At 36.2% G+C, this 25,958-nt stretch overlaps 1 protein-coding gene across 6 annotated transcripts in view; it reads right to left on the bottom strand.

The window, feature by feature from the left end:
• Positions 1-278: 278 nt before the first annotated feature.
• mecom.S (MDS1 and EVI1 complex locus S homeolog) overlaps positions 279-25,958 on the bottom strand; it is a 42,786-nt gene continuing 17,106 nt past the window's right edge. For 5 of the 6 annotated variants that reach the window (XM_018264209.2, XM_041563882.1, XM_018264208.2 and 2 more), the window contains 10 exons: positions 21,921-23,268; positions 21,458-21,545; positions 19,955-19,981; positions 12,075-12,241; positions 11,126-11,203; positions 8,239-8,408; positions 7,559-7,703; positions 4,846-5,067; positions 3,512-3,713; positions 279-2,086 (listed from right to left, as the gene is read on the bottom strand). In XM_018264209.2, the coding sequence (XP_018119698.1) occupies positions 1,952-2,086; positions 3,512-3,713; positions 4,846-5,067; positions 7,559-7,703; positions 8,239-8,408; positions 11,126-11,203; positions 12,075-12,241; positions 19,955-19,981; positions 21,458-21,545; positions 21,921-23,268 (2,582 nt within the window). In that variant the 3' untranslated portion in view covers positions 279-1,951. 6 annotated transcript variants of the gene reach the window in all.

The following is a 25,958-nucleotide window of genomic DNA, read 5'->3' as shown; positions in this document are numbered from 1 at the left end:
TCTGGGCAACAATTGGATCAGCCTTTTGGCTCAGCATGTGGGCAGTCAAATCAGGCCCAGGTCCACTTGTTTGTGTTACCTGTTTAAGAGTATCTTTGACTATAAAATGTGTCAGGCTTTATGTTCTTGCACTCCTACTGAACAGACTTTTATTAGAGTTCTTGCTCCACATCTGTTCTGGTATATACAGAATCAGCTTTCACAGCTCAAGGCTTAGGGCAGTGCACTTGAGCCCTCTGTGTACTCTGCTAAGTTTACCTTTAAATACAACCCTCTTTTTACTACTCCACATTGGCTATAAAATCTCAGACTGGTCATGCTGTATGTGGTCTTGTGCTTGTTCGGTTCTGCCCATGTCCATAAACTTCTCTGATACATGTATATTAAATTGCGAAAACAAATAAAGCTTGTCCTTCAACATTGAAGTTGTTTATTTTCATGTACTTGCTCCTCCCAAAATAATGCATAACAATAACAGTTATACAACGCAATAAAAGAAAGTACCTCATGTTGCCAATTATTTAGAAATGAGATTACCAAAAAAAATTTATTTGGTCCCTCAATGGAAGTTTAAAAAATAAGTGAATACACTTTCATCATATAAACAGGTCTGGAACGCATCATTTTACAAACAAACATAACATCACACGAGCAAACAAACAGCATAAAGTATTGGGTACAGATTTAATTAGAAGAGCCATGCCTTTGTGAAAGAAATAATAGCAATTTGTACAGGAGAACTAATTATTTATATTACAAAAGAACAAAAATCAATACTTTTATGTATTTTTATAACCTGTCCCCTGTCCCCAGTTTACACAGTGAAAAATCAGAGGTTGTTTCTCTAAAAGGGGATGGGGGTTATAGGGTGGAGCACGGAACATTGGTCTAAATCGATGGGAGGGGTGGGCAATGAAGTTGATATTTTATTATTAGGAATGCTGGCAGGTGCTTTGTCTTGATTTATCATGAGGCACATTCAAACAAAATGCTGGGCCAGAAGGCAGAAGTTGCATCAAAGTTGCAAAATGTGACTTAGAAAATGTGAAATAGAAAGCGATGGTCACAGAAAAGGGATGTTCAGAAATGGGAAATACAATAATCGTCACATACAGACACAGATTATTTGCCAACAACCTGGGCAATTTCTGAGTGTGTATTACAAATACAAGTGAAGAAATAGTGCTATAATAAATTCAACAAAAAAAGAAATAAATACAAGAGAACAAACAAAAAAATTATATGAACAAACCCCCCAAAAAAGAAAAGTCAAAACACTGACATGATTGTCTAAAGTTATAACATCAACAAACTGATTTGGCAAACGTTGAACTGTAAGACATATTAGTGGTATCAGTGATTTAATTGGCCCTCTAATGACTTCACCTCTTGTTGAGCACTGGACATTCATTGCAGGATTCACAATATACACATCATTCCTTCAGGGCTTCACAAAGCAAGTAAGACATCGTTAAGGAAAGAACAAATGATTCCCTGTTTTATTTCTACATTGAGTGAATGTACATGTGTAAATAACTACGTCTGTGTTTCAATACACAAAGCTGTGTTATAGAAATTATCTACACTGAAGCAACTGGTAAATCACTGTGTACAAAAAAATCTCATATTCTATTTTTTTTTTATTTGAGTGCTTTACATGTCAATTGAACATAATTTTACCCAAAAGACTACTTGCCCTCCAAAGTCAATAGTTTTTTTGCTTTTTGCTCCAGAAATCAGCAGCTGCCTTTGCTGTGCAAAACAAAACAATACAATGAGAATAAATAGTTTCTGTTTTAAAATTATTTCATTTAAGGTCACAAGCCTTTTCAATGTGACCCTGCAGGGTAATAAGGCATCCTGCTCTGCAGTCTTTCTTTTTAAATAGTCATTTACGGAAGAGACATGCTACTTGCTGGACTTTGTCCTGTTCTGTGGCATGTGATAAATGTCATACGTGGCTCACGGAGTGGAGTGCAGTGGATTCGGCAGCTGCTCTGGCTAGGTTGTGCCACATGCTGGAGGAAGTATGAGTAGTAGGGTGCATGGATTCCTGATCAGACAGAGACAGCATCATTGCATATGTCTGCAAACAAACATAACAAAGTAGTGTCATTAGATAACTCATTCTTGCAACAACTGTTTCATTTTTGACAACTTCTATGTTTTTTAATTAGCATATTTGTATATTATGGATAACAGTCGAGGGGCCATCTAGCTCTCATATGTCATTGCAATACCTTGAGTAGTCATGGGATGCAAAGAGTTGTATTTAGACAAAAAAACTGGAGGTCTGCCAGTGACCTTGACTGGTAATCTGTGTTACTTTCTAATAGGTCATTGTTTTTCTCATTGTTGCACTTTTTTTAAATTTTTCTTTTCTTTTCTTTTAAAATTCTTTTTATTGAGTTTACAATAAAATAAAATAAATTGATTTGACGATCATACAGATATATCTTATGCAAATCTATGCAAACATTTTCAAAAGAACAAAAAAACAATAAACAAGAAATTGTTAAAACAATTAGACCTGTTTTTTTCTTTCAATTAAAAGCTTGACAAAATAGGTTTAAGAATCTTTGTTAATGTTTGAATATTGAATATTTGTTAACTAGTATAAGACAGCAATTATGTGACTGGTTTTGCCTCTATATTATATAACTAATTTTTTAATCATTTTTTTTATCCTCCAACGCTGCAATATAAACAGACCATCTACATCTAACTTTATCTCTTTGAGACAAATCATCAACTCTGTATCGAAAAACTTCTTGAATACATAAATTATATAAGTATAAAAATAAATCTTTCAAAGTTGGAGGCTTATCTTTAATCCAGAACAAAAATATAGATTTTCGAGTAGCTGCCATAACTAACCAGCAGAAATCTAAAATTTAATTTGGGAAACTGACAGAAGACGTATTATTTACCAACTGAAACAAATCTCTCATATCCAGTAGTGCAAATTGTGGACTCAATACAATATCCAAATGAATTGAATTTTTAATAAAACGTGATTCTCTCCCAAAGGTTTTTAATAAATGGACACAGCCAGATGTAATGAAAAAAATCGACATTCTGCTTTTTACACTTTGGACAAAAATTATTTTTTTTGAGAATCAGTAGAGTTGTGGTATAATAATCCATAACCAAGGTGACTAAACTGATATTGTTGGACTCTCTATCGCTCCAAATTTATATGTTTCCTAATATTTTGGAAAGATTTCAAGAGATCCCTAGATGTAATATTTTTTCTAAAAAAGAAGACCATTTTTCTCTCCATTTAAAAAGTGGATCATCATCAGTAGAGAGCGTAGTAAATAGATGCGCTAATATAATTTCGATTTTCAATGGAACGATGTTTAGCACCACTGGCATGACGGAGCTGGGGTCTTGAGTTGGATTGAACTGATTCTGACCAGGGAACTAAGCACAAAATATATATTATCCCTGTGTTCTAGAGTGTCTGGGTACAATGAGAGTCACTTTCATTTTATAAACCACTAAATACCTGTGATTTCGATTTTCTGTACAATGGATGCTTTAGGTCATCTGTCAGATGAGAAGCAGTGAAAGGTGATAGCTCAGCATCATTAAATTGACCGTCATCCATTTTCCGTATCTTCAGACTGTCTGTGAAATGCCTTATGTGGTCCAACGCAGAAAGACTTTTCTTGAAATCTTCTTCTTCATCATCGTCATCATCATCATGCCTAAAAAAAATCAAAAAATCGATATAAACATCAATACATATTATTATATATTTTTTTCCAAGCAGGAGCCAAAACGTTGGTGTAATTTATGGAGTAAAACACTTTGAGAAATACGGACACATGGAGTGCGGACCACCTTCATTGTATGTATTGAACTTTTTTGGTACTAGGCACCCAGCTCTAAGGGAGTGCAGCTTTCACACTATTTATATATATAAATGCTATTAGCAGTAGTTCTCACTTGTGTATTAATAATTCACAATTCTCAAACAATAGACGCACTAGTAAGGTTTTAATTAATAATACAATATGAACTGATCACAAATTTACATGCAGTAACATCCATTATTTATTCAACTACTTTTCATGATTGTTAGCTCTTATGTGCAGGGCCCTGTACCATCAGCATTTCATTGTAAGTAGCCTGATTATTTGATTTGTAATCCCTCTTTTGCAAAGAGCTTGGGCATTCTATTAAAAAACGTGTTAATAGTAATAACATTTATTATTAGTTAATAGCATTCGATGCAGGGGTAGTAAACATCCATATACTATACATTACAGCACTTGTCAATCGCTCTCTTTACCTATTTTTGCCAAACCCATTGCATTAACTCAAGCTATATACCATATCATAGAAATCTAAAAACAGATTGCAGTCATAGAAATTACAAAATCTCAAAGCAGCAGCTTTACTTGACATAAGCAGTAAACAACACTCACTAATTTCACTACAGTGCTTTAGGACTGGTTCAATTACTACAGTATTAGTACTTCAATGTCCAGCCAATACTAAAATTTGATAGTATCAAGTGTGCTGGAATTTAATGCATAATCTTCATTTTATGTAAAGCAGTGGTGTCCTGCTTTCTCCATATTGTGAATCAAAATATCATTTAAAGAAATGTATGCAGCACTTAGAAAGGCACAGGCATAACAATCGGGTAACCACATCCATTCGGACATCCCTGTTGTACAGCAAGGATATCTAACCATTGCTATAATATGCAGTATGCCTTGCCAGTAACAAGCTGGAAGCTGTGATCATATATGGTAGTTTACCAAAAATACTCAGATTATTCACCTGCCAGCTAAGGAATCTACATATGCACATGCAAAATAAGGGACTGACCTGCTGGGTGAAACTTTGCAGTTAACTTCAGATTTACTTTCTTCTTCAAATTCATCAGAGCAGTTTTTAAGCATGGCACTTGCATTGGGTTCCTTCATCACTTTAACGTCAATGTCACTTTCTTCATCATCTTCAAGGATTTCTTCATCTTCTATTTCATCGTCATCCAATATGTCTGAATTCTGACCAGTAAGCATAATTTTGTCATGGCTGCCATTAATTCTAAAGAGAATCAAATATTAACATAATTAGAGCTTATTTTATATATATATATATATATATATATATATATCTTATAATTTTTTCTGAAATTCCTGTTTATAATGGCGGTTGCACAATCTTTAAGGTTTTGGAGCTAAGAACTAAATAGGACTGTGATCTTGGGCAATAAAGGGTTTAAAGGTGCTAAGCCTCTGATCATTCTATGCTGCACAGCTGATGCATGATGCACAATGGGTGTTGGATATGACTGCATTCGATTTTCAAATATTTCAGCTAAAAACCAGCCTCATGGACACTCCATACAATGTATGAGTTTGCAACTGCAAGTATTGTTTACATTATTTTTTAATTGAGCTGCAGTATTTTGTACAGCAAAGTAAGGAAAAAATGGGCTTTTAAAGAGCTTTTTGTCTCAGGAAATAATCCTTGGGCTAAATAATGTGCAACTCCATTAGGAATGATTCAGTATTTCTCCCAGTCATGTATCACACTTCCCAGACAATGGCCTTCCTTGGAAGATTAAGAGTTGACTATTTTGGGCCCATTTATTTTTACGGTATATCTCCTCCCTGTTAGACCCTCCCCATCAGGAAACATAGAAAGTCAAAACCATTAAAAAGGGGCAAAGTAAAAAAAAAGTCAGGAAATGATATTTTAAAGCAGAAAAGCTGAACAAGCAATGAATCCAACAGGGTCTAGTAGAAAGGAAAACAGGATAATTACTAGTGAGCTCAAATCACAGAGTAACTAGTTCTATATTTTATTATAACATATTTGGACCACCAGCGCAAAGTAAAAACATTTGGAAACATGACAGCTCTGCCAAAGAAGACTGCTAGTTGTACAGAGTTCAGTTAGTGAAAAATTAACATTACATGGAGTAGACCCAAGGAAAGGAAAGCTTTAGGATTAAGTAAACAGATTTGTTAATTATGCTTCCAAGTTCAGTAATTTGCTAAAGATAAAATATCCATCAAATGCAGTCAGAATACAGATTTTTAGAAAGGAAACGTCCTATGACCCCGCGACCTAGTCTCTTTATTGACTTCCTGTTTAGGGACATGTTGTGGCCAGATGTTGAAATTAAGTCACAAAGGAAAATAAAACACGATCTTACAAAATATATGGAAAAGCATAATCATCCCTCCTTCAATCAGGCATTTCTGATTATCTTTATCGCATTATAGCATCTTTGTAGAGCATTATACATCAGAAATCTTTTACCAGAGGTCTGTAGATGGTCCATTGCTTAAGTTATTTTCTTCTCACGATTCTTTAATAACATAGGGGTAATTACTCAATCGTTTGTCTAATGTCAGAACCAAAAGCTTATTTCATGACAACTTGCTGGAGGCCATTTTCAATAAATAGTTTTTTTGTTTAAAAGCCAGACCCAACCTTTCTTGGGTACACAAAGGAAAAAAATGTCAAGCCCATCAACATCTGCCCTTTGCCAAGATGTCACATGAGAAGTTATGCCCAACCAAGCTAAAGTCAAATTGAAATATTCTTGGAAATTAGTAACTTCTATTCTGCCATGTTTGTAAATCCACTAGAGCAATGAGCATATATGTGGTGTGTCTGATCATGGTATGAACTGAGTAATGGGTTGCTTACCTAAATCTGATTGTTCAGGTGATTGCTAAACAATCAGACCAGGGCCTGCACTGGCCAGTTGGCTACAAGTGAATGTAGATAATGTGCTAATGTATAGATTAATCTGCCCATCAGGTCAAATGGCAGCTCTATAAATACGTATGTGCCCAGCTTAAATCTAGCCCCCAAATATAATAAAAGTTTGCCGAAGTACAGTAACCCATAGCAGCCAATAAGATGCTTATTTTGCTTCTGATTTTATCTGCATTGGGGTTTTTTTTGTTATATGAAATATCTTTCCTAGATCGAATAACATATAGCTGTTTTTTTTTTTAGAATTAAGGTGAAGAGGAGGTGCAAAACAAAGCATGACACCAAGGGGCAGATTTTATCAAGGGTCGAATATCGAATTGGAAGGATTTTAGCGCAAAACGTTCGATCGAACGATCGAATAAAAATCATTCGATTGAACGCTCAAATAAAAATCATTTGATCGAACCATAAAATCACTTGAATCGAACGATTCGAACGATTTTAAGCAATCGATTGAAGGATTTTTATTCGACCCAAAAAAACTTAGAAAAGTGCTGGGGAAGGTCCCCATAGGCTAACATTGCACTTCGGTATGTTTAAAGTGGCGAAGTGTGAAGTCAACGGTTTTTTTAAAGAGACAGTACTTCGATTATCGAATGGTCGAATTGTCGAACGATTTTTACTTCGAATTGTTCGAATCATTCAATTCGATCAAATTTGCTCAATTCGATGGTCGAAGTACCCCAAAAAAACCTTCGAAATTCGAATATTTTGCATTCGAATTATTCACTCGAGTTTAGTAAATCTGCCCCCAAATTATGTTGGAAATATAACAGTATATACTATTATAATCTTACTATACCTTTCATCTATATTTAAAGGGGACTGCTTGTTGTGGCTGTTGTTCCCTATAAAATTCCGTATTTCATTAAAGTAAGAATCCTCTTTTTCTTCCAAGATCGCGCCTGTGCCTTCTATTTCTGAATGGGGAGAAGATGCCGCAGTGCCTAGAAGAAGAAGAAGTTGTGAGTGTTTTCATATTTCGCATGTCCCTTATGCTTTCTATTGTCTGAAAAGAGGTCCCTTGTTCAGCCAGCCAAATGACTGCAATAAATATAGACACAACTCAATCCCAATGCCTGACATAAACTGGGAATACATTTTTTTATCCAATTGTGTTTTTACCTGGGAGAAATCGAACAGGCCTGTACAAAATTGCTTTAAGACTATATCCACTTTATGTATTTACTGTAAGTTACCGCACATACAAATATAAAAATTTGGCAGAAACGTTAACTGCAATATAAGTAATTTCTATTGTCAGGGTGGCCTTTGCCCTTATTTGACAGTCATAAAAAAGGGATTCAGAGCATTTTATTACAAATAGCGTAGTGTAGACTACAGAATTGATTTAGAAACATATTGATTCCTAAAGCAGTGTGAAAATTAACAAAAAAAAAAAACTCTTGTTTTTAAACATTAAAACCCTTTTCAAGTTCAGCTTTAGAAAATGATCATCAGAGTGGTTTAACTTCAGCTTACCAGATAAGTTTCCATTTTCGTGCTTTTTTAAATGTCTGTCCAAGTTGGTTTGCTGACCAAAACATCTGTCACACAGGTGGCATTTAAACGGCTTCTCCTTGTTGTGGATATTGCGGATGTGCCGTTGCAAGTTTGAAGATATACTGAACGAACGATCACAGTATTTACATCTGGAAATCAAAAAAGGCTTTTTAGTTTAGAGACTGTAGCCAATTCTGTACCCCTTATATCTCCCAGCTATGTAGTTTGCACGAGATGGACATTTAAGTTGGAAACTAACACCAGGTGACCAGGTGTCTTTGCAAAATATGTGGAACTAATAATGTACAGTAGTAATGGTGAAGATGGTATTAGATGGATGTGATGCTGCATATACATAAAGCAATGTTATTACAATAGTTGCAGGCATTTATGTTTTAGCCAGCACTAAACTGATTTAATAAGATTTTGGGTCAGTTACACAGTTTAGTGCCAGAACTGGACTTTAAGTAAGTCTTGAAAAATCAGTAAGAACTATTGCATTCAGCACAACAAGGCATCTGTTGGCACAAACTGTGTTCTATTCACAATGCAAGCATTCAAACACTGGGTATAGCAATGTTACTTGCATTGGACACTGAGGGGCAGATTTACTAAGCTCGAGTGAAGAATTCGAATGAAAAAAATTTGAATTTCGAAGTATTTTTTTGGGGTATTTCGACCATCGAATGGGTCAAATTCGATGGAATTCAATCGAATCGAACAAAGTAAAAAATCGTTTGACTATTCGACCATTCGATATTCGAAGTCTCTTTAAAAAAATACTTTGACTTCATACTTTGCCACTTTAAACCTACCGAGCTGTAATGTTAGCCTATGGGGACCTTCCCCAGCACTTTTCTAAGCTTTTTATGATTGAATAAAAATCCTTCGATCGCTTAAAATCATTCGAATCGTTTGATTCTAAAAGGATTTCATTGTTCGAACGATTTTTATTCGATCGTAGGATTTGCGGTAAATCCTTCGAATTCGTTATTCAAATTCATAGGATTTAACTTCGATGGTTGAATTCGAGGGTTTGTTAACCCTCTATATTCAACCCTTAGTAAATGTGCCCCTGAATGTGCTACTGATAACTAGGTTTCTTTGTGTGTTTGTTATAAATAAACATCAATAATGTATGATAACCTGGCAGCATATCATGGATACATTCCATTTTTAAGGCAAACTTTGTTGTTGGAAAATGAGCCAGCCATATTCTCTGAGTTATGGCCTTGTACATGCACTGCCAAAGGTGGTTTACATTTTAGAGGTAGAATGAATAACATCTGTTCAACCATCTATTCCATGGACCTAAAGAATCTAAAATGTATGTTTCTTTCCCTAACGACTTCCCACTCAGTTTCCTGATGCCAGCTCATCTATAAAATATCATCTCAATAAATGTATTTACTTTACAGAACTAATTTAACAACTTTTTCTCCCTACAACTTAGAATCAAGATGAATGGAGACATTGTGCTGCTCAAAGACAAAGAAGCCTACAGTTCGAGACCTTAATGGAAGCAAAATATATGGAAATGTCTGTGCTATTCTTCAGAAGGCTGAAGAAAATAACCTTCTCTACACTATTCAAGCCTGAGTGCATAAGACACTAATAACAATATATATATATATATATATATATATATATATATATATATATATATATATATATATATATATATATAAAGTAAATAACTAGCACATGCCCTTAGAAATGAGGGGAGCACAAGATGTGTTCAGGGATTACCCTATCACAACAATTTGTACACAAAATGTTTGGCTTTACCCTTTGCTTTTCCAGTAAGTGTGGTGGCTTGGGACCATGACCCTAGTGCAGGAGGCTCAGATGTGCCCTTCATACAGTCAACCTGTTTCTTTTATAGTTCACTAAAAGTTATCCTCTACTGATACAAACAATACAGGTATGGGTTATCTAGAATCTTGGGACCTGGGGATTTCTGGATAATGTATCTTTCTTTAATTGAGATCTTCATACCTTAAGTCTACTAAAAAATGATCTAAACATTAAATAGACCCAATAGACTGGTTTTGCTTCCGATAAAGATTAATTATTTCTTAGTTTGGATCATTTACAAGGTACTATTTTATTATTACAGAGAAAAAGCAAATACATCTACATTTTTAATTATTTGGACTAAATGGAGTCTACGGGAGATGGCCTTCCTGCAATTTGAAGTTTTCTGGATAACAGGTTTCTGGATAATGGATCCCATACCTGTACTAACTTAGGAAAATAATCATGAAAGACTCCTATATATTACTTTGTCCACAGCACTTTTTGGACCAGTAAATTTTTATTTATACACTGTATTATCTTACTTTGCTCATTGGTTATTTTATTCATAGACTTTAAAGAGATCACAGATCATTATTTTTTAAAATTATGGGGCATTACTATAAAGGCACAAACCAATGTGGAATCCCCAACTGCAAATTATACAAGACAAATGAGTAAAGAATGTAGTGTACACTAGGTGCACTATATGCTTCACCCTCTTTTACATTGCTGTAAATAAACTTTATTTAGATCTACGGTATAATTTTCTTTGGCCAACAGAAACAAGTTGAATCGCCAGCTACACTTTATTTTTGAAAAAAGGCTTTCAGGCTTGCAGCCCTTATTCTACTGAAATACTGTATCAGTGCTAGGACCCTTGAAGTCCTGGTTTTTAAAAAAATTATTGATTTCTAAAGAGAGTAGTTGGGCAAAACCAAATGACAAAATAATTAGCTACTCATCTAAACACGATTAGAGATAACAGTTATGCTACTTTTATTATAATGAAGTCTCACACAGCATGTTTTAATATTTAACAATTGATAGGAAATGCAATTCTACATACCGGTAAGGCTGCTCTCCAGTATGAGTCCGTAGATGCCGAGTAAGATTTGCAGATCTTGGAAAAATCTTTCCACAGTACCTATAATAACACATACCAATACTTTCAATATTATTTTTCATTTTTCAACCTTATGTCAGTTATTATGTTTAATAATTTATTTGCTTTTCAATTACATTTCAACACTGCACCAAGAGATTCTTCAGAAGAAAGCCCTTAATTTCTTCTATAAACACTTGTATTACAATACTTTGCAATTTATTTTGCAGTAATACACAATGTAAATGTAATATAGAACATGTAAATAAAATCTCAGAAACTGAGAAGGCTCTATTTCTGTGAGTTTGTGGCATCAGCATGTCAGCATTGTACTGACTGGACACATTCCTTGATGCTCCTCACTGACTGTTGCCTAAGCCGAGCAGCTAGATGAATACCTCTCAAATTACTTTAGCTGTAGAGAAGCAGGTAGCTATTTGAAAGCATATTGCCCCCTAAACTCCAGCTTGTACGAAGCCACAAGAAATGTGATACTAAGAACCACTTAGACTCCTATTAGCTCAAGTCCAGTTATGTCTAAATGTGTTGTATGGTTAAGGTATGCCATTGAACATCTCTAACTAAAAATGGTTTAAAATTTTAAAATATACCCTTAAACATTTTGTTTAAACTATTGTTTGGTAAAGTAGTGGTCAAGAAGGGTAATATCAGAATTCAGTCAAGCCTCAAATGTCTTTCACTGCAGCAATGTAAACTCTTCTTTCTTATATATATATATATGAAAAAAAAAAAAAAAGATAAATAATCTAAATAGGAAGTCTTCCAAATAACCTCAGCAAAACTTTAATACTGTAACCCTTGTTTATTAAATAATTGTTAGACCGCTGTTTGTTATGAAATATGAAATATAACCACTGTGCATGCGTGTATTCACTTTTAACATGTGAAATACCTGCAAGTATAGCGTTCTTTTCCCTTCCGAAGAAGATTCTCAGGTAGGGCACTTGATGAAGCTCGAAAACTGAACATAGAAGGAACAGACTGTATAAGGTCATTGGCTTCTGGTTTGAGGGCATTGAAACTTTCCAGTTTTTCTGCCATGTTTTCTATTGCTGACATCTAAAAGAAAAGACAAACATGCACAGATTAATTAGTGCAGCCTACAGCAAAGCATTATTTTTACTATATCAGTCTGCCCTTATTTGCAAGAAAAGTAGTAAGTCATGGGAGAAGTTGTGTTCATTGAGCAGCTTGTGAGACTGCGTGGCAGGTAAGCATATGTCTGTGCCACCTCTACATGCAATTCGGCCTATAAAGTTGCGTTATCAAAGTTTGTTAATTGGCAGGATGCATAAACTGATCATATAGGGTACTCATATTCATATTGTGGCTATTGGACTATCTTCAGAATATATGGGAAATTATGTTCCAAAACAGCCCTGGGATAAAAATTGCCAGATGCAAATATTACAGCTGCAAGTTCTCTTGAACTATGTACTTAATCAGCAGAATAGATACCACCCAAAATGACCCAGTTTCAGCTCTTTAATCTTAGCTTTGCATGTTAGTCTTAACCATGGAAGTCTTTGTTCACCCCCTCAATGCTACCAAACCTTGGCAATAATTGGACCCATTTAATCAGTTTGTAAAGATAATAAGGCACTTGATTATATTTGCTCCTATGTAATTACATTTACATTTTATGTCAGCTTATTCTCAGTAAGTTATACATCATCTTTTACTGCCACACTGCAACTGTTCTTGAGCTAATTTTTGTCACAGGTGGTCTGCTGAATAAACATCATATATCCCAAAATGCATTAATGGGATTCATACAATTTTACATGGATCTAACAAAAAATGTTGAGTCACAGCGACAGTGTTTAGTGCAGTTAGAATTAAAATAACATTTGCCCCAGTACAGCAACCAAATTGTATTCTTTAATTGGCAGTACAAATTCATGGCAAATTTCTACGGTTTACCACATTGGGGCAAATTTGTCTTTAGTGAAGACTTAAGTCACGATAAATGAAAAGCAAACAATCCAACAAAACCTGGCCAACATCTTTGTCCAACATTTAGTTGCAAAACAAGCTCTTAGACAAGTAGACTCAGTGTTTGACACTTTTGCCCAAATTCCTTTTGCCTAAAAGGGACCCTTTAAGTGGAAACTGTTCTTGGTTAAAGTGTAGATTTTGTTCTTTTAGATACCTGTCCAACCTACAACCAAAGGAGTGGGTGTCCTTTTATGAAACTATTTCTTAAGTTGGGAGCCCTTCTTTCCTGTATTGCCCAGTTCTTCTACATGACCTCGGCAGGTTTGAGATGAAGCACTTTTTTACTAATATAATTTTTAATAAATCATGAAAAAATATAGGTTTTTCCCCTCCGCAAAAAATACTGTTTTCCCCTTTAAAACTCTGAGCAGACCACTATAGAACCTAGAACGTGGTCGGACCATTCTCCTATAATTGGTACATTGCTTATTCCTCACCTGTCCTCTTCGAAAGGCGAATGTCGACTTAATGAATCACTGTTGGCGGATGATGCCTTTTGCAATCATCTCTCTCAACAAATAGATTACTACTTTAAAGAGAACAATCAGGACTCGCCTAATCCGGCGATTATTTGGGATGCTCACAAGGCAGTGATCAGGGGCCACCTAATCAAACAGGGAGCTCATTTAAAAAAACTTAGGACACGGCAGATAGTTGAACTTACGGATAAACTGAGGGATCTAGAATATAGACATAAACGGGACTTAAACACAACGACTCTGACCGAACTAGAAAAGTGCAGAGGGGAACTAAATTTACTATTAGTTCATAAGGCTGAACACTCGTTGAGAAGAACACAAAGGAAATATTATGACAAAGGTAACAAACCGGACAGAATGTTGGCACGAGCTCTTAATGATAAAAAACGATTAGGCCTCATAAGAGCAGTAAAGTCGGATACGGGGGAAATAGTCAATAATCCTAAATCTATAGTGAATGTTTTCTCACAATTTTATGCGAAATTGTATGATGGGACAACCACAGCCCCTACACTTGATGATTCCTATATACAAAAATATCTAGCTGACTCCAACCTGCCACGCCTTCGAGAGGATCAGGGGGAGGATTTGGCAATGGATAGCACCGATGCAGAAGTGGCATTAGCTATATCCCAGCATAAACCCTCCAAAGCCCCTGGCCCAGATGGCCTTTCATTGTTATATTATAGAAAATTCCAAACCATTCTTATGCCATCTCTTACTAGCCTATTTAATACGCTCCTTACTTCAGATGTGGAAATCACTAGGGATATGTCCAGAGCTAATATTATTGTGATTCCGAAACCGAACCGAGACCCCAATCAATGTCAGAACTATAGACCTATCTCTTTGATTAACTTAGATCTTAAAATTTATGCGAAGATTTTGGCTAACAGACTCAATAGACACCTTCACACCATCATTCACCCAGATCAAACGGGTTTTATACGGGGCAGAGAGGCTACTGATAATATAAGACGGATCCTACAAATAGTCCATGCGGTCGAGAACGATAAACTCCAATCCATGCTTTTAACGCTAGACGCGGAGAAAGCATTTGACCGCATTGACTGGAGATATATGAGATACACATTATTGCAAATGGGATGTGGCTCTGTATTCACTTCGGCAGTGATGAAGCTATATCACGCTCCATCCGCCCGTGTGGCGATGGGTGGATATCATTCTTCCCCATTTCAGATCAAAAACGGTACCAGGCAGGGGTGCCCATTGTCACCCCTACTATTCGCAATGTGTATAGAACCCCTTGCCCACAGAATTCGCCTTAATCCGAATATATCAGGTATTACAATAGGTTCATATACATATAAAGTGGCGTTATTTGCTGACGATACAATTTTCTCTATAACCAGACCTCTGACTACATTGCCCAATCTATATAAAGAGCTCCATGACTTCGCCGAGGTGTCAGGGTTCAAAATTAACAACACTAAATCAGAAGCCCTCAATCTCACACTTGATAAACCTACTCAGAAACTCCTGGAACTGAACTTTGAATTTCATTGGGTTAAAAAAGGTCTTAAATATCTGGGGGTGACGGTTCCTCCCACGACCAGTCAAATTGCAGATATTAATTACACCCCACTGGTAGCTTCCTTACGCAAAGATCTCCGAAGGTGGCATAGATTGCTGATATCATGGATGGGTAGGATCAGCTCTGTTAAAATGAATCTACTTCCTAAGCTTTTGTACTTGTTTAGGGCGCTGCCCGTGCCTCCTCCCAAGAAAGACCTGGAGAAACTGCAACAGCAGATGTTCGATTTTATTTGGCAGTATAAACGACACAGGATAAATAAAAAAAATTGTTATCAATCCACCACACGAGGGGGACTAGCCTTTCCAAACTTAGAGAAATACAGGAAAGCAGCTATATTGGCTCAAATAACTAAGTGGCACTCAGACCCTAACGACTGCAGATGGGTAGAACTAGAAAACCAACTAACCGCTCCCAACGCAGCAGCAGATTTACTATGGCTAGAGCATAAATATCGACCTAGACACTGTATGAGGAATGTGTTTATTAAGTATTCAGTGACTGCATGGGATAAAGTTCACTCAATCCTGCCGTCTCAGACGCTCCCCTTACTCCACTGTTTCACAATCCTGCTTTTCCTCCGGGGCTTAACTCCACAACATTCACATGGTGGATTAATAATGGTTTCTCCAGAGTTCAGAATTTGTTCATTAATTCTAAACCCATCTCTTGGGATACTTTACGGTCGAAATTTCATATACCACTGAAAGAACATTATAGGTTCCAACAGCTCCATCATTACGCTTCGGGGCTGATGGGTCGCACATATCCCGATGCCTCCTCCTTTGAATTTTTATGTAATCATCCCTTACGCAAACATAAAATCAGTGTTTTATACTCTGGACTTATGGATGCCACATATACACAAGGGAAAACGGCTACTATGCTGAAGTGGGAACAGAGACTAGGGGTGCCCATAGAAATGGAGGAATGGGAGAATATTCATAAGGTCATGGCGAAAGCTTCCATTAATACCTATATTAAAGAGAATGCGTATAAAATTTATCATGACTGGTACTACACTCCTAAGAAGTTACATAAATGGTTTAATTCATCTGATCTTTACCCACGGGGATGTGTGGAAGTGGCGGATGAAATGCACATGTGGTGGACATGTCCCACAATATACAGGTTATGGGAAGACGTCTTTAAAACGATAAATGACACTTTGGCGACATCAATGCCACCTGACCCTTGGTTAGCTCTCCTGCTACGTAAACCTGTCAGCTAACATTCAATGAACATAAACTATGTGTTCAATTCTGCCTAATCACTAGAGGTTTAATAGCTAAAAGATGGAAGGGCCCACCTCCAACTATGCAGGAAATTCGAAACAAATTGTGGTGGTCTATCGAAATGGAGAAGCTTACTGCTATGCTGAATAATAGGCTCAGCAAATTTGAGGATGTACGGAATATCTGGTTATATAGAGAAGGACTGTTGCTAAGACAAATATAATACCTCTACCATCAGGAGATTTCACTCAACCCCTTCCCTTTACCTTTTTCCCCCTCCCCTTTTCCTCGTTTGTAAGGAATTGTTATAAATTTGTTGACACATAACTGGATTTGTAATAGTGAACAACACAATAAGCGAAGAATGTATGTCAGAAAAAGTTTATTGATCAATGTGTTAACAAGAAATGACAACAAGTGCATTCTGTTGAATTACTGTGTTAACTTCAATAAAGAGAAAGTTGGAAAAAAAACTCTGAGCAGAAAAAAATCAGGCTTTAATAAATACCCCCCTTGCATTTTATAAGCAAACACTGTCTTTGTAATTGACTATTCCCTTCTGGTTGAGTGCTTGGTTTTCTCTAACCTACAGCGTTGCCCTCCTATTCCTTGCTCATAGTTTGTAAGAGTAGCTACAAATTGCAGTGTACAGGATAACATTCCCAATTTGCTGTGTGTCTTTCAAACATACGGAAGCCAAAAAAAATCTCATCGGCAAGTGGAGCTGCATTCACTTGTCATGCTCCAAATAGGAAAGGCTTGGGATGTATTCAGGGCTGCAGGCTCACACGGGTTTGATTCATAATCATTCTGCTGCTAAAACATTCTCTACAGATGCTTGAGGACAGCACATTTGTCAACATGAAGGATCCTGACACTTACTGATCACAGGGCAGACATCTTTGTAATGTTACTGCTGATCTCATTGCAGGTAGTTCTGTCCCAGCAGAGCAATGTCATTATCCACCCATGCAACTGTGGCATTAACATTTTTTTGCCTCAATTTTTTATTTATTAAAAATCTATTTTTTATCAAGTGCAATCTAAATTCAGCAGCTTTTAATCTAGTTGGACTGTTCCTAGTAAGAAATCACATCGATATTTGGGTAACTATACAGGGAATATGTTTTGTGAATGAAAAATGACCTTTGACACTGCAGCTGATTAGCAGTAACAGAAATGTGCAAAGGTTATGATAGCAACAATTACATTGAGGAATAATAAGTACCTAGGTAAAGATAATAAATATCTTTTATTTATACATTTAATATTCTGGTCAGTAGCTATTAAATCACTTGACATTTTTCAGTTGTGAGAGATTTTACAATGATAGCCTATTTGAATGTAAAATGGCACATAAAGCCCTATTACTGTGATACCTATTCGTGGCTGGCAGCTATGTATGCAGAGAAAATTCTATTCAATCACTAATATCAGATGTGCAATTTCATTAGAACATTATATACTATGCCTTTGTCAGGGCAATACTGTAGTCAAAAAGACTGTGGCAATATAATATGCATTGAATTTGTATTTTCTTTCAGTTAGGTTAATGGGTAATTACTATCAGGGGCCTTGTTTACTTTTGTATATTACAAGGAAATGAAACACTCTTAACACTCTAACACTTATGCCTAGCTATTTGTAAACAAAGCTTTATTGTGTTATTCTATATAGTTGTGTCCTTATAAATCTACAAAATTAAATAACTTTAAACATATTGTATAAATCTATAGAAATCAAGGAATCAGCAATGACTAAGTTCCACATTCACTACTAACATAACCTGGCTAATTCAGACGTTGGCACATGGGACACAGGAGTTTTGCCAACTGCATTTTTTCCCCTACCTGAAAACACTGTGTATTTTAAAAGGCTCGAGGTTCCTCTTTATCATCCACATCATTCTCAATGGTTTTACAACACTAGCACCTGTAATTTTCACTAGATTCTTGCTTGAAAACATGCACAAGAGCATGCCAGTGTGGGCAACAATCATTTTGTGTGCCATTACTCTAACCTTATTTCCATGCATTGACAACAGAAAAAAGAGACAGCAGGCACCAAATTTCTTCTATTTAGTAATGCTGAAAAATACCAACCCTAATCTTTTATTATAGAAACAAACATTTTTTTTCTGATTTTTCACCTGAAAACACTAAACCCATCGCACATCAAAATCATTGGGACTTCTCCCATTGACTTTTATGCAACCTCAACAAGTTGGATTTACTGATTCAGACTTTTCCATCCTCAGGGTTTAAAAAAACTGAAAAATTTGTGATTTTTTAAAAGTCCAATTTTATAAAAAAAAAAATCACAGATTTTTAATGATTTATGCATTCGGATTTTACTAAATAACCCCCTTAATGTCCTTGTGGGTTTGTAGTTTTTTTATATATATATATATATATATATATATATATATATATATATATATATATATATATATATATATATATATATATATATATATATATTATAATTTCTTAAGAATAATTTATGACTGAAATTGGAAATGGTATGTTTTGGAAACTGTGCAGTTCAGGGGAAAGGTCATCTACTTGTTAACAATGATTAATTGCTCTTATGATTATGCGATTAGAACAAAAATGCTCACAATTATATTATTAAGCCATGGCCTAAAATAACTTCAGTAGAAATAAGTGAGTAAACCTCAGTGACAGAAAACAAACAAAAAGAAAAATATTTCCTTTACTTAAAATATATTCTTCAGATATTGTTATCATATTCTATGATATTTCACATGGAGCATTTCCTTCTTTCTGTTGTTATGCTAGAAATGATTTGGGGCAAAGTATCTGGCCACTCTGTAAAGCAGAGCAAGACCTTTGGCAGTTAAATCCAACCCAGCTGCTTAGCTTAGCCCTACAAATCTCTGGTTTGCTTGGAGACGAAAAGAACAGCTTTTCAAAATGGGAGGAATTACATTAATTACTGGTAATTTAAAGGGGCAACTCCAAACAAATAGCCAAAAAAAATCTGCAGTAATAGAAAAATGTGCAACTTTATATGCAAGATACAATATTTTCAATGATTTAAAAAAACATTTGTCCCTAACTATTCACTGCACTGCTTGTTATGACTCCCTGTAGCACTGAAACAATGTATAAAGTCATCTCTCCTCCAACCTCCAATTCCCAATATGACTTTCATGTTCTGTGATTTACAGAACTGTGACAAAGGAGAAAGGAGGTGCAAGGTATTGTGGGACTTACAGTCTTGGCTGTAGAAGAAAAACTACTTCTAGAATGTTTCAGTGGGAACAAAGCCAAAATCTGGATTAATTCTGATCAGCTGAGCAACAGACTTCACAGTGAGACTGGTTTTAGGAGAAACATGACATTAAACATATATTAAATCTTAATAAGTGTTTCAAGTTTGTGACATCATTGGACAATGAAAATTATGAAATAACTGTTTAAGAAATGAACATAAGGACATGGCATGCAACAATATATGTATCTTTTTTTTATAATCTTACCCAAGTTCTCTGGTCTGGCAGAGGGAACTGGAAGAAAAGAAAATATAATATTTTAAGACATTCATTTTATCATACTAATATTTTCACACAAGAGAATGCAACACCAGAATATATGGTTGGACACCCACATGATCCCTATCACCAAATATCCAGTTTTAGTTAAAGGGCACTCAGTTTATCCCATCTTGCCCTAACCAAACCGGTTAACAGCATGGTTAAAATGCAAAGCTACACATAGGGAATAAACCAGGCAATGAGACTGCAGCCTAATGGCCCATCTACTGTATCTAAATATCTGGCAGGCATTTTCAATAGATTCAAATGAGATTTGTTTGTTTTGCCACCATCCTAATGGGCAGGTCCATGTAATGCAGACATCCATATATTATCCTTACTTCAATAAAACTTATTTTTCCCACACTCCATGCAAACCTTGGTTTGATATAACAGTAACCTCACCAATGGAATACTTAAAAGATAGTCTTGAGGACTGTGCGTTTCCTGACATGTAATGCTTCAATGATACCTCCTCATTTTAAATGAGTGCATTGTTGGATGTAGACCAAATCCCCTCTTTAAGCTGTCCATGCAGTTGTGTCAGACTATTAAGGTAATACATTTCTTCTGGCAAAATAAACAGGTTGATGCATTTACCCTTTTGTGGATGAAAGCATCATTGTTTAGAAAAATGATCTGTTCTGCAGATGTCATTATACTAATTGGAGCAAAGCTGTAAGTCAGCCCTGGTTTTATTCATGGGCTAATTGGCTATGTCAGCTACATCCATAGGCATCATTTGTTGGTGGGTCCTTGCTGATTCAGGAAACTCACAATTAAAAACGTATTCAACAGTATAACAGAGCAGTGTCCAACCTTCAGCCTTACGAGTTAGTAAAAGCCATGCTGCTAGCAACAACAGGTAAGACTTGTGTTAATCTGCTTGAACTTGACTGCTCTTTTCCCATCACTGATCTTTTTAAATAACCAAACCCATTGGCACCTATATTGCCATTCATTCAGCACCCAAAATAGATAAAAGTTCGTCCTGAGCATAAAGGCAGGTTAAATATGAAACATGCAGTGAAACACATGTAGGCATAGCTTCAGGCCAATAAACTTGTAAATACCAAATATGTAAATTAAACAATAAGGCATGCTTATATTAACTTATGATGTCATACAGAGAATAAAATTGCCTTGGGAGGTCTGCATCCAGCCAAACATTAACCACACATACCTTGGCCTAGACTTGTAAAAAGCTAATAACAATTTCCTGGTAATACTGGATCTGGTTCTCAGATTAAACAATATATTCATGATTCTTTTAAAATGTCAAGGTCATTTTAAAAACAACATACTATTCTTCATATATATATATATATATATATATATATATATATATATATATATATATATATATATATATATATATATATATATAGCAAGATATCAAATCAAACCACAGAAGCCATGCTTCTTCTTCATTGTCCGTTCTGTACATACCTGCGGATGAAATAAGAACCCTGAGGATGACCTTAAATATTTTTCCTTTAGAACTTCCAGAGGATCCATCGTTTTTCTCTTCTCTACCCTGCAATTACAATTATTTAGGTTAACAAATATGGTTCTGAGAGTGGATTTAACACTGTCATAATACAATAAGCAACACAGTGTTACTGCACAAATCTTACACAGTGAACAACACTGGTTTAGTTAACACAACACTTTCTTATTATTGAAGAGAAAAAACAAATCAGTCAAAAATCAAGAATGACTTGCTTATGTGAAAGTCATGAGTAAAGGCATTGCCATATTACTAGTTATGTGTTTCTGGTTAATAGGTCCTATATCTCTAGCGGGCATTGCATGTGGGGTACTTTTTGAGGGCGCACTGTAGCATTATTAAGGTGGTTGTACAACTTCTAGTAAAGTCAATTTTAGCAGCTTCAAGGTCCACAAAACCTACCTGTATATAGGATCCATGAAGAACGGTGCAGGTCTTGCATGTTGTAAGAAGTGCTCAGATGTTTTTTTTAGTTCTGAGTCAATGTCTTTTTTCTCACCAAAGATATGATTTTTTCTGGATTCTGTCTGTTTTGTGGTAGTGGCTCGGCTTCTGCTGCCCATACTTAAGTCCAAAGGCTGTTCATGTTTTGAAGATGTAGGAGCACCAGATTTTGAGGGCGCATTTGGGCTAGCCTTTTCCTCTTTACATTTGGTAGTAAGATCAAAGGCCGATTCGGTTGTCCCCTTTTGCACTTTCTTAGATTCTTTTGGCGATTCTGGTTCCACCTTTAAAGGTAACGGTCTTACATCTCTCTCAGGGAATGTATACATTGACTGAGAGATTGCTGGGAAAAATGGAAGGGGGAACATAGAAGGGTATGGTAACGAAGTGCCCTTTTTATCTGGCAACCCTACCAGTCCTGTTGAACCGAAGTACTTCTCAGCAATGGAAGCAATAGCTTTAATAGAGTCATTCACTGCCCCTGTCACAGTCTGTTCCTCTAAGCATGGTGAAAAAACTGAATGATTATTGTATTCCCTTTTACTATTTAGTGCAGCTAGGCTCTGTAAAGGACTGATTTTATCCTTATATAGTTTACCATTTTCTTTCAGTTTGTCTTTATCACTTTCAATGTCACTTTCAAGGTCAGAGCCAGAGGTTGTCTCCAAGTCACTCCCACTCGGAGTACTGACATCATCAAGGTCAGTACTCTCTGAATGGTCGCTTACCTTTTCATGTGGTCTCTGGTTCAGATTATTCTCTGTTATGAACTCCAGAGCCTTATTTTCATCTACAGAATGGTGCTTATTTAGTGCTTTTAAAATGTCCTGTGTTGCTGGTAATACCTGAGGCTGGTTCACATGGAGACTCTGACTCTTGTTGCTCTGTTCAACACCTGGAAGCCCTTTCACCGGTGATGCAGGAGGTATCAAATGGGGTCGGTGATAAAGACTTGATGGAAACAGACCAGGAAAACTGAATGGAAATCCAGGAGCTGTTGGGAACGTGAGACCAGCAGCATGCCGACTAGCACCAAAATAGTCTGCAAGCCCAGCATGGTTCATACCAATCATAGAAACTTTGTCCATGGCTGTGTTTCCAGGAAGAGAAATGCCTTGCCTAAACAATCCTCCTGCAGCAAAATGATTTTTCCCCTCACAAAACCTCCTGTGCTTATTTAGTGATGATGTGGTGCTGAACATTTGCCCACAGTCTTTGCATTTGATCTGAGTCCTGCAATCCGCATGCATGCGCTTATGCCGACAGAGATTGGAGAACTGAGTATATGACTTATGGCAGACTTCACCTGTGAATAAACAAACAGTATACTGTATAAACACAATACCTGTATAAATATAATTCTGTAAATGAGGTACATTTCAAAAAGATGAAAAGTTCTGCCTTCAAAGTGTTTCTGCAACAGTTTCAGGATTTTTTGCGCTTAACGTTTGGATTCATAAATTCTGCTTCAAACTGCTATTACTAGTCCAAGTGCCAGCCATTTTACTCACAAGGGTAACGTTAGCAATGTGTTTGGAGAATGACTAGTCATCTGCAAGCCTGTAGTGGATAAATCATAATAACAATATAATAATATTGTAATATACAAACATGCACAAAAGTGCATGCAATATAGCACTCGTATAAAAAGTTACATTTCATGTACCTGCTAACAAGGGTGCACTAGACATTGAAATATCCTCATCATTCACAAATTAAAGCCCCACAACAATAAACACTTAGCATTCCAAAACCTTTTCAACAATCATCATGCTACGGAATAAGACATGCTGGACAAATTGACAATAGCTCTATTTTAAGCTTGTGAAGGAAACCAAATTGAATGTATCTCATCCTGCATTGTTGGTTCCCATGAACTGTAATCACGTCCCCTGACTTCCACTCACATCAGCCTTACTGCTAACCTTCCTGCACTTGTGAAACCCCTTGTCCTTGAGAATCCATGACACTTGCTCTCACCTCTTGAATGTTTGCTCTGGCATCAAGCTACATTAAAAATAAACAGAACCTTCACAACCAGCACTAATAGTATCCACATATAATATTTATGTTCAGTGCATTTCACCCAAACAAACAATCAGCATAGCTGCAATGCGATGCTCTAAGTTACACTGCACACACACTGACAGTTGAGAGTAATCAATATGAACCAGTTGGGATGTCAATAGAGATTTATCAGCCATACAAAGACTGATACTTTTGGGTTTTAACAAGTCTGGGTATAAAAAGTTTACTTTTCTTAGCCGTATGTTCTTGCTTTACTAAAAAAGGCTGTATATTAAGTAGCGGTATTTGGAAGTTTTATCTGCAACAGCATGAGCTCTAAACATTCCCCATGTTGTTAAGCCCCATGCACTGAACAAGAGAGTTGCTGCTTTTATGTTTTTTAAGTCTAGGTCTGACAGAGCTGAATAGTTTTCTGCAGGAACACCCTTAATTTAATATCTAGTTTCAGCAGACTTTCATACCGGAAAACAATACAGTGCAGGCTTAGGCGGGACAGTTTGCCGTGGACCCTTCCTTGACCATTTATCACTCTTATTCAACAATGCAAAAGCCCAAAAGACCTGGGTGCACTGGCTTATTAATATTCAATGTGCCTCCAGTGTAATTTCTGGGAACTCAGGAATAAGACAGCAGTCAGGATTGCATATTTTCTGCTTATTAAACACATTAAGCAGGGCACTGAATATACTGGCCAATTACAGCATGTGGTTTCTATTTGGAGAGCCTGACGGTTTTGCAAAGGCTATGAGTAATTACCTTTGTGTTGGTGAGCCTTCACTCAAGTTTGAAGGAGAAGAATGTAATAAGAGACAGTTGCCATAAACAGAGTTGTGTGCTACAGCCTGTGTGTGGGCTTCTGCTGTAAAACAGATAGCACCTCTACATGAAAAATACTGCGTCATTCCAGAATCCCTCTGTTTTTTTTGTAATTGTGAGTCTGTTACTATGAAATTGTTTGGATATTATCTTCCTACTGAAATATGTAGGAAGAATATGAGGGAATGCATGTCAGGAAAGCAAAGATGTTAAATGGGTGTCATGTCTGTTTAATGAGCCTTATCATCGACTCTATCTGGGAAGACTTTGGACTGTAGAAGTAAACATATTTTTCCTTTAGAAATTCTCTTCCCTGTTTTACACCAATGTTAAAATCCAAGTTGCCTTCTAGAATGGAATGAAATGGATTTATGATCTCAAAAATCTCTCTACAATGAATAAAAGAAGAATGTGTTGCTCCACCCAACAACAGACTATGGCTGGGATTTATCAAAATATGATTACCAAGCAAAACTATAACTACAACAGGTGCACTTTTGCTCCAGTGCAGTACCCCATAGCAAGCAGCAATTGGCTGCATGAATTGGAGGCAGAAGGGAGAAGTAGGATACAAAGTTAATCATAATCCAGCTACACTGAATGGTGTACCCTATTATTCCAGCATGTTATTCCAGTATTTACCAATAAAACTGTGTAATGGGCATACTTGCAATCAGTTCTCGTCTAAGATATTATACAGGACTATATTAAGAAAGAAATCATCACTGACAGGACTATATTTACAGCTACATCTCAGAATGAACCAGTGCTATATTATTAATTACTGTATACCTTGGCAAATGAATGCAAAGTATTTACTATAAGATTCCTTGGGTGTATAAGAGCATACACAGAACCTTCCTGCTAACGATTGCCTCATGTATTTAAAATATACTGTAGATACACAGTAGAGCATTTTTAAGGTATAACATGTAGTAAGCATAGAATAACTTGGTGGTCTATGTTACTGCCATCCTTGCCTTGTTGCTAATTTATTAGTGCATTACACTTATGATTAGATCCTTAAATCCAGTAATGTATAAGTAAATATATAAGCAAAGTGTGTATACACAGTGTGCCCAGTACCTCTTTCGTCATCTTAGTTAGGTGGCAGCTGCATGAAAATATGTTTGTAAAAGAACTGGGGGACCA

The sequence above is a fragment of the Xenopus laevis genome, chromosome 5S (assembly GCF_017654675.1).
Source record: "Xenopus laevis strain J_2021 chromosome 5S, Xenopus_laevis_v10.1, whole genome shotgun sequence".
NCBI classification, from domain to species: Eukaryota; Metazoa; Chordata; class Amphibia; order Anura; family Pipidae; genus Xenopus; species Xenopus laevis.
This window is presented reverse-complemented; position numbering and strand designations above follow the sequence as displayed.